General features: G+C 36.6%; 1 protein-coding gene across 2 annotated transcripts in view; it reads right to left on the bottom strand.

Moving 5' to 3' along the window:
• Positions 1-3,758: 3,758 nt before the first annotated feature.
• The window catches only part of MMP16 (matrix metallopeptidase 16), a 318,248-nt gene continuing 312,220 nt past the window's right edge, over positions 3,759-9,786 (bottom strand). Inside the window, exon 9 of one of the 2 annotated variants that reach the window (XM_086695624.1) lies at positions 3,759-4,313. In XM_086695624.1, the coding sequence (XP_086551750.1) occupies positions 4,130-4,313 (184 nt within the window). In that variant the 3' untranslated portion in view covers positions 3,759-4,129. The remainder of the gene's footprint in view (positions 4,314-9,786) is intronic. The other variant, XM_086695623.1, reaches the window with a different exon arrangement.

Raw genomic sequence — 9,786 nt, 5'->3', positions numbered from 1 at the left:
GTGTGTGTGTGTGTGTGTGTGTGTGTGTGTATTTTGAGGGTCATCATAAGTGAGGAGTATAACAGCAGCATCAGAGTACCATCAAATCCAGAAACTGGTCCCACAAGAATAAATTTGGATGGATGTTCATATAAAAGTTCCACCCATCCATCCCTTACCCCGTTATTCTAGACATTGCAAACTACCAAGCCAGAAGAAACCCATTCTACCTGAAGGCCACAAACAACCTCCCTCCCTCTCACCCTTGTTCTTCCCTTCCTTTTTAAAAATATCCCTTATATTTATTAAAATTATAATTTTATATTAATTATATTAATAATTTCAGACTTGTAGGAAAGAGTCAAAAATAATATAAAGAACACCTATGTACCTTTTATCAAGATTCACAAATTTTTATATTTTGTCCCATTTGCTTGACCGTCAATTCTGTTTTGCTCTTTCTCTCTCTTTCTGTCTCTGAACTTTTTGAGAGTTAGGTGGAAGCATCATGCCCCTTTACTTCTAAGTACTTCATTATATACTCTCTAACTAAAATTATATTCTCTTTGACAAATTATCAAAACCAGGAAATCTAAAAATGATGCCAAATGTTTTTTTCTGTAAACCATAGCTCATACTCATATTTTGTCACATGTCCCAGTAAAATACTTTATAGCTATTATTTTCTACTCCAGGATTAGGCACTGCAATTAGTGGTCATGTCGATTTAGTCTTTTTTACTGGACAGAGGTTTTAGCTTTTCTTTGTTTTGCTTGATCTTGACATTAATGCCAAATGCCGACCAATTATTTTTGTAAAGGATCCCCCAGTTTGGGGTTTTTGGTTATTTCCTCATCATTATATTCAGGTTATGGATTTTTGGCAAAAATACCGTGATGCTCATCTTTCTTAGTGCAACCTATTAGATGGCATGCAATATTTTCCTGATGTTGGTAATGTTAACTTTATCATTTTGTTATTGTGGAATCCACCAGGTTTCTTCACTCAAGAGTTATTGTTTTCCATTTGTAATTAATAAGCAGTTTGTGAGGAGATAACTTCAGACTATATAAATATTTTGCATCCATAAAACTTTAATCCATCAATTTTTTAATCCATTGATGATTTTCTAACTCTTTCTATATTTATTGGCTATCATTATACTATAGGGAAGAATGTTCCCTTCTGTCGCATTTATGTATTCATTATATATTTACATCAGTATAAACCCATAGATTTGTATTTTAGTGTGTTATATATGACCCATTACTATATATTCTTTGATACACAAATTTTTCCAGATTTGACTACCTTGACCACTTGAACCCTCCTTCAAGATGATTCCTTTGTCCTTTTGACATGACCCCATTTCTTTTGAAACACTTCCTTACTTTCTGGCACACCAAGATATTCCAGGTTCTTTTTGTATTGTATTTTCCCTGACTCTTCCCCAGAATCAGCCTTCTCTCTAATGAGCCATGGTTCATTTTAGTGAACAATGGTATTTAAGAGCCAAGATTCGAGTGCCGTATTTTTGCTTATTGCTGCTAGCAGGTCATTGATTTCAGGCCCTCTCAATTAACACAACTAGGATATATGTATATGTATATACATATATATCCTCATATCTAAATGTATTTTCATCTATGTCTATCTGTAATTTTATATTAAAAACCATGAATTTATGTGCATAACTTAATCTAACCACCCACACACATTCTTTTTCCAGAGATGCCAGCTATTAACTAAAGAATATTGAACTGGATTCCAGACTTCTCTGATCTAAAAATCTTATTCAAACCCACTGAAATTAAACTTATTGTTCAAGCCCCATCCACTCTATAAATACAACTTCCACTTTCTTCTCCCCAATCACTTATACAAATTGAATGTTCCCCCATCACTATTCATTCTTTCTTAAGGAGATGGTTAAAAAAGTTTACTTTATGCATCCATATTTGACAAAGGATTACAGTTCATGTTATTTTCTAGATCTTGAAAAATGGCTTGCGATATACTTTTTTATTCATTTTTTGGCCCTGATGAGAGGCACAGTTAGCAAATTCAGAACTGGATTCTCTCTCCAGTCAACTTGTCGCAACTCTGAAGTGATGTTACAAGAGCATCCTTTTCACATATATTAATTTGGTGACTTCCTTTACTTTCGGTAGACCAAATATGTTCTTTTCTGAAACATGAACTATATAACTAGAATAAATAGACATCCCATTGTTTCTCCTGTTTTCATTTCATCTACAGCACACCAGAAATTTTTTTCCATACCTGTTTTGAGAAAACTTTCATTGGACTAATTGAATGAAGCAGCATCTATGGCTTACTGTTTCTTTAAATCCTGGAAAGACTGAAAAAAAAATCAGGAATAAACATGAAACTTTCATCATAGTGTCCTTCCAACACATGCACATTATTTGTGGAACTTCCAGAGGTTCTCTAAGGTGCCTGGAATCTTCCTGTTGATATTGTCCTAATTGTGCAAATTATCAATGTGACTCAGTGTTTGCATCCAGATGAAGCCTTTCATCACTATTGGCCTTATTTGCTTAGGAGCTTCTTACAAGTGTGTTTTTGAGTCCAACACTGGCAAAGCCTTCCAGAATAACTCTGAGGAGATAAAGACTATGAGTACAGAAAAGTCAAGTTGAAACTGGTTAAATAAGGTTGTTAAAGAAAGAAATGCATAGTTTTGTTCACTGTCATGAAGCTACAGCATAATATATAAACCCTTCCCATCCCCACAGTGAGCAATGGAGAAAAATTAAATAAATTTCCAATATTTATAATATCAGATATCAAAAGTATGGCCACTCCTTAGTTTTAGCAAAGTCCATGAGATTGAAATATCAATAGCTCTTCTTTTCAGCATTGATTGTAATACTATGTAATATACTATGAAAATATAAGCCAAAATAGTTTCTGCTTTATTAGTTTCTGTGTCTGTGATTAAAAGTCTAATTTTAAAAATAATTTTAAAGTTATTTGTAAGGAATTTAATTTTTAAAATAAGAACGGTTTCTGAATGGGCGTGAGAGTCAGAGATCAGTTTCTCCTGAGTTAGAGACTAGAAATACTCTCCTCTGTAGAATGTATTAGTTATTTTTCCTTAAAAAATATTTTTGTTCCAGGCAAATGATATGATCAGAGTGGATAGAGCCTTGACAACAATTTCATTAACAGTGTAATTAACAGCAGTGTTTAATTTATTCATGTAATTCATACACGTGGTCTTGGAATGGTTAAATTGCAAAACCACAGAAAGAAAGAAGGTGGAAAACATCTGATTGTGAAACACAAGATATACCAGACAATGATTTCTTCATGGGAAGAATTTTACTTGAAAGACAACACAGACATTGTTCTCTTCCAGTCCTAAAGCTAGAGCACTCTTATATAAACCCTTCCCATCATCACAATAAACAACAGAGAGAAAAATTATTCTGAGATCTGACTTGAAGCAGGCATTTTACAGAGCTTATGAATCTGCATCCCAAGCATCTCATGGAACTTTAGGATAGAAAATAGGAAAAGTAATAATGATAAACATACAAGATATTTAAGAAGAAACTACTAACATTTGCAAGGAGACAGGGTGAGAAAGAGGGAGATCTTAAGAATTCTTTTTTTTAAATTTTTTTTAACGTTTATTCATTTTTGAGAGACAGAGAGCATGAGCAGGGAAGGGGCAGAGAGAGAGGGAGACACAGAATCTGAAGCAGGCTCCAGGCTCTGAGCTGTCAGCCCAGAGCCCGACACGGGGCTTGAACTCACAAGCTGCGAGATCATGACCTAAGCCGAAGTCGGACGCTCAACCAACTGAGCCACCCAGGCACCCCGAGATCTTAAGAATTCTAAGATAAGGAAAAGACTATTGGTTACACCCATCATGACCACAGAATTAACCGAGAACTGGATCAGTGGACAATGTAGAATAACACAATAGTGAATGGGTAAGAGCATTCAGGTCCAGATGGCATGGAATGGTCCTTTAGTTGTTTCCAGCCTTATTCTTCCACCTGGGCAATAGGGTCTGTGCACTAGGCTCCTGCTTTCTGAATTCTTCTGACTGTATTCTTCTTCACAAAGTGTGGAGTCCACAGGACTGAGCAGGGGTGTCCATCCAGAGAAGGCACGATCACATGCTCCGGCACTTGGAACCTGGAATTCTCTGCCCAAAGTTCTGAACCTGCTTCTGTAGCTTGTATGGGTCTATCCTTTTTAGAGTAGAATGTGTCATCACAGTACATAAGAAGTAGCCATCAGTTTGGAGGCTGGTGGAAGGAGCTTGGGTGTGTGGCTCCTTGAGATGCAGGATAGAGCTGGGGATAAAAAGAGAAATTGGGCAATCATGGGGGTGCATGCATGTGTTGATTCTCCTCCTGCTACTCCAAAGTGACTTTGACTATTCCAGTTCAGTAATTTTATTTTACAGTTGGGGAACTAAGGCCCAGAATGACATCATTCAATACTAACTGATAACCTATCTTTCACCAAGATAATAGTAATTTAGTTGGCCTGAAAAATAGCTCTTAATAAGTGCTCAAATTTTCAAAAAAGTGATTTTCAAAATTTTTGGTTCATACACGTGTTCTGTTTTTGAGGTCGGATATGTGTCAATTAGCCAAATACCGACATGTTCAGGAGATATACAGACTTCTGCATTTTAAGCTAAGCTGGTTGATAGCTGAGAGCTTTGAAACTGAATACAACCTGTAAGCCTGTGGTTTGAAAGGCAGGATAAGGAGGTGTGCTGGCAAGTGAGCTGGGGGAGAGCCAAAAAATTTGCCTACTAGACAGTTTTGCCTAAGGCCAATAATATGTGCAGGAAAATGCTGACTGGAATAAAAGTGGCCCCGTTGTTGAAACTGCAGCATAAAACATGCTTTGTGGCAAACAGGAAGTGACAAAAATAACTACCTTTCAACACAAGCAGCAGATTTAAATGGTTCACAATGAATTTTTCATCTATCAATTATATTGCAAACTAGAAAGTCATGGATAACAAGGATGCTTCCGTATGTCACTTCAGGGGACTGTTTAAAAATAGAAGACTGCCGGAAAACAGGAGAAGCATAATCAATACTGTGATTAATGGCAGTAATTTCACATAAACATCTGGGCAATTAAAAATGCTCTTTAGGAGGTGTTTCGCATGCAACTGGTGAAGGAATGAATGAGTTTCAAATCAAACATCACTGTCAGTGTATTGAATAATTCACAGCCACAAACACATTCAAATTGGAACAGTTCCAGCTGTCAAATCTATAAGAAAAAGTCTTACTTAGAAGAAAATACACTCTGGATCACTTTTTCATTCTGCAATCCTTGTTCATTAAATTAAAAACACCCTGCCAAATATGTACACACAGGTGTACTAGCTATTGTGTCCCCAAACATTGGCTTGGCATTATGGGAAATGATGGGACTGTGTCAAATGACCCCTGCTCCTAGGAAAGTTAAGATTCGTGTTGGCTAAGCGATTAATATTCTCAGGAAAGGATTAGCCAGCAATAGCAAATGACTATGTATCTAAACTTTGGCCAAACATCAAAAATATTTGAAGTGTTTGTTAAATTTAATTCAGTAAGCCTGAGGTGGAAGTCAGGAATCTCTATGGCCACTCAGTACCTTAAATGTTCATGATAATTCACAGTTTTTGAGAAACACTGCTGTACTGTAAGAAAAGTTGATATGAAATCAATCTCTAGAATGTGTGATTTAAGAGATGAAACTATTTTACCCCAAAATGGCCCCCAAAGGAACTGTCTTATTAACAGCTTATTAACAGCTCTTATCCATGTTATCATATAAATGTTTGTCTTTTCATGAAGCCTTGTCATTTTAATAATCCTCTCATTTCAGTCATCTCTAGAATCCTGGAACAGACAAGGACTAGTAAGACAATAATTTTTATAGATGGAGAACCAAAGGATCAGGGATATGACTTGCCCGGTTCCCAAAATTTAGTTAGTGATTCACTGGACTCCTATCCAGCTCTACTCACCACACTATGCTACCTCTCTCAATGAAAAGTGAGAAAACATGAAAGGGGTATGATTAGGTCAAATATTTTAGTAGCTTTGCTTCTAGTTTAAAAACGTGGGTATCTCCTGAGAAGCCAGCTGACATTACATCTCTTACATTGTTCAAGAAAAAAAAAAGTTCTTACAGCTAAAGTATCATAATATTTTATAGTAAAAAAAAAATCAAACCATGAGTAATGTCATTAGTTAAGTGGATACTCATTTTAGTAAGGAGAAAGCACTGTTGTGAAAATGGCTACTCTGTTTCCAAAAACTGAGCCGATGAAGAATGTCCACTGATAAATTGGTTATTGTGATTCCAATCTTGTCCCCTTCAACTCCCAGATCATCCAGTGAAACTATTAGCCACAATCTATGCATCAGTGTAGACACCTTAGAGCCTCTTCCAGCAAAGTGAGAATTTATCACTCGAAGAATTTCTTTTCCCCATACTCCTTCAGAGCCACTCCTGAGTTGGACTCTGACACTGCAACTGTCCCCTTCTGTTGGTGTCAGCATTTCAAGTAACCAATACGACAAGCTGGAAATTTTTCCTCCTGTTCACTGCCATAACTTGAGGCAGGGGTGACTTTGCAGCAGGTATAGATAATGTGGGAATGTGTATGACTGTTTCATGCAGCTTGTGCATTCATGACCTTCTTGGACCTTATCCAGTACCTACCACTTCCACCTGATAATGGAGCCTTACTGGTGTGCTTAACTTTTTGGCATGGTGCATCAGATTTTCAGTTCATGGAAAGAGCCAGTACTAGTGGTTGGCAGTTTAATATCTAATACAGCACAGTAAGAAGTCAATAATTATTTTTCAAAATGAGAAAATTTATTTGGTTAAAAGTGCATGATTCTTGTTAAGAGAGCTCTGAAGATTTCTCTTATCACATATTGCTGTATGTTGAACCTACCAAAGACAGTTTGAACATACATAGGTACACTGAGTAATAATAGCCAGATAGCAAATTGTTTATACTGTGGACAAATACCTCTTTCTCTGAGCCCCATTCAAATTTAGCTGTCTTAGATTATCGAGTAAATGAGTTAAAGAGCCATATCCAAAATAGTTCATGTGCCTCTTTCTTGCTGGTAGTATCTATAAGGTAGAGCAGCTTATTAATAATTTATCATTGTTAATTTATAGAGAATATTCTGATGTGCCCTGAGTAATTAGACATCTAGAAATTTCTTTGGGTAGGGCAGACCTCTTTGTCCCATTTTTGTGTTCCGTATGCTGACATGTATGCATTTGCATCTTCCGGCTGTTCTATCAGCATGCTGTCATCAGTGCAGTTGGCAAGCAAGAATTCTATGTAAGGGTAAGAACGATTTATTTTCCTTCAAACTAAATTATAACACAGATTTGACGTAACATGGTGGCAATATGGCAAAGGTGTGCTGCTATCCTGGCCAAGTGGGACAACTGAATCTGATATTCTGTACTAATTGGAATAAACAAACAACAATCATCTGTTAGATCAGTAGCCGCAAGTTAAGTGACAGGGACTATACAGTTTATTCCAGTAGAGAGATTACATCTGGAATACCCATGGCAATTTAAATCACCATCTGATTATCATTATGACAATCCACCATCATTCTCCAAAACCCATTCATATGCTTCAATGGCTAAGGCAGAATATTGAATGGCTATGTGGTAGCAATAACAGTCTGAATTTTTCAAATCTTTGATGACAGCTCTAGTTTTTTTAATGAATTATTCCAAAGATGTCATTTTAAATTTTCTATGAATAGGGAACTCTGGGAGTTTCCACTGGTTCTACTTATTACACTCTTCACTTGGATACCCAACAAAAGACTACTAGATACTAAAGGGAATATTCCCAATTCATTAGGTAAATAACAATAGCATATGTTGGGATCCTGTTGGGACTACCTTGAACCAAAACCTCTCTCCATACATCACCTGCCTAGAAGACCAGAGTTACTAGGAATTAGAGTTAGAGCAACATCAGTGTCAAAATATCCATGAAAAGGGGCGCCTGGGTGGCTCAGTCGGTTGAGCGGCTGGCTTCGGCTCAGGTCATGATCTCACGGTCTGTGAGTTCGAGCCCCGCGTTGGGCTCTGTGCTGGCAGCTTAGAGCCTGGAGCCTGTTTTAGATCCTGTGTCTCCCTCTCTCTGACCCTCCCCCGTTCATGCTCTGTCTCTCTCTGTCTCAAAAATAAATAAATGTTAAAAAAAATTAAAAATATATATCCATGAAAAGACTGGCTATTTATCTTACTCTAGAACATGTTTATCCTGAGAAATGGCCTTTATGAAAGGGAAAGGGAAAGATTCACTGTGACAATTGTGATAATATTGAAAAATTCTCCCTCAGGGGTAAGCAGATATTCATTTTGGGGAGCCTGGGTGGCTCAGCTGGTTGAATGCCCAACTTTTGATTTCGACTCAGGTCATGATTTTATGATTCATGAGATCAAGGCCTGCATTGGTCTCCGTGGTGACAGCAGAGAGCCTGTTTGGGATTCTGTTTCTCCTTCTCTCTCTGCCCTCTTGTCTCTCAAAATTAATAAACATTTTTTTAAAGGAGAGCTTCATTTTTATTGCAATAGATGTTGACTCTGAACTGATTCAGGTCTGATAGCTGATTCAGGTCAACTGAGAAAACTCTAGATCTCTAGTGAGGCTTTATTCAGGCCTCTGTTTACCAGATTTATTATTTTTATCAGTTCTACAATTCAGATAGAACTTTATGGGATGCTCTTTATTTTGGTCTCTGGGGCTTTTATGACTAAATACCTACCTCTGAAGATCCACTGATTGTAATGGTAACCACATACCCCTTTTGACTCTAGATGCTTCTAGTGATCAGTTATTGTTACTTGTGCTTTTCTATTCTTGGAAACTATCATTCAAATAATAATAGAATCCTCATTGAAATAGTAAATGATTTTCATCTATAGTTTCTCTTACTAGCTTTCCCACTTAGCAGAGAACAACCACTAAAAAGTTCTTTCAAAGTGGATGATGCTCCTTTCCCCATCACAGAGACTGCCTTCTTGGCCTTTATCTAGGAGTCTGGTTGGGTGTGGCTGAGTGAGTTACATGTTATATATCCACCGAACATTCCATCTCACTCAGTCTTTGGATCCTTCTTCTTTTTCATACAAAGGAATTTTTGGCATCTCATCATCAATTATGTGAACCAATTTTGATTACAATTGTACAATATTCTCTGCTGTTTGACCTAGCTCATTTGTTACAGAACCTCTAGTAATTAAACCATATTGGTTTAAAGTTAGCCAATTAAAAAATGTGTTATCCCTTTTGGTCTGGGAACTTCAGAATCCATTCTCATACATATTCCACAGAACCTGGATGACATAAATTACATTTTGTAGCATTGGTATGTAAGCTGTTTCCTCCTGTGTTTGACCTTATAATTCATTCTTCCTCAGGGTATGCTTTTAGAACTGGAGACAACTAAGGGGGGAAAGGAAATACTTAAGTTCATAATAGATTGGAAATTTATGAATACTCTTAATACCATAAATCACCCAATTTCAATGACTATAGTTCTGTTCTTTATCAAAAACCCAGACTCTCCATTTTATATAATACATCTAATGAAGCTGTGAATTAATGAATATTGAAATTTGGCATTATACTGGATCAAACAAAGGTTTTATTTTAGTTCACTCAAACCTGTGGTTGCAAAGTTAAAAAGTTCATAAGAAGTCCTAAGTTTTCAGTAAATGCTTAAACCAAGAAAATATGAATTTAACTTATAA

Source organism: Puma concolor, chromosome F2 (assembly GCF_028749965.1).
Source record: "Puma concolor isolate L17-30 chromosome F2, mPumCon1.1.hap2, whole genome shotgun sequence".
NCBI classification, from domain to species: domain Eukaryota; kingdom Metazoa; phylum Chordata; class Mammalia; order Carnivora; family Felidae; genus Puma; species Puma concolor.
Note: the sequence above shows the minus strand (reverse complement) of the source record. Positions and strands in the feature narration are given on the sequence as shown.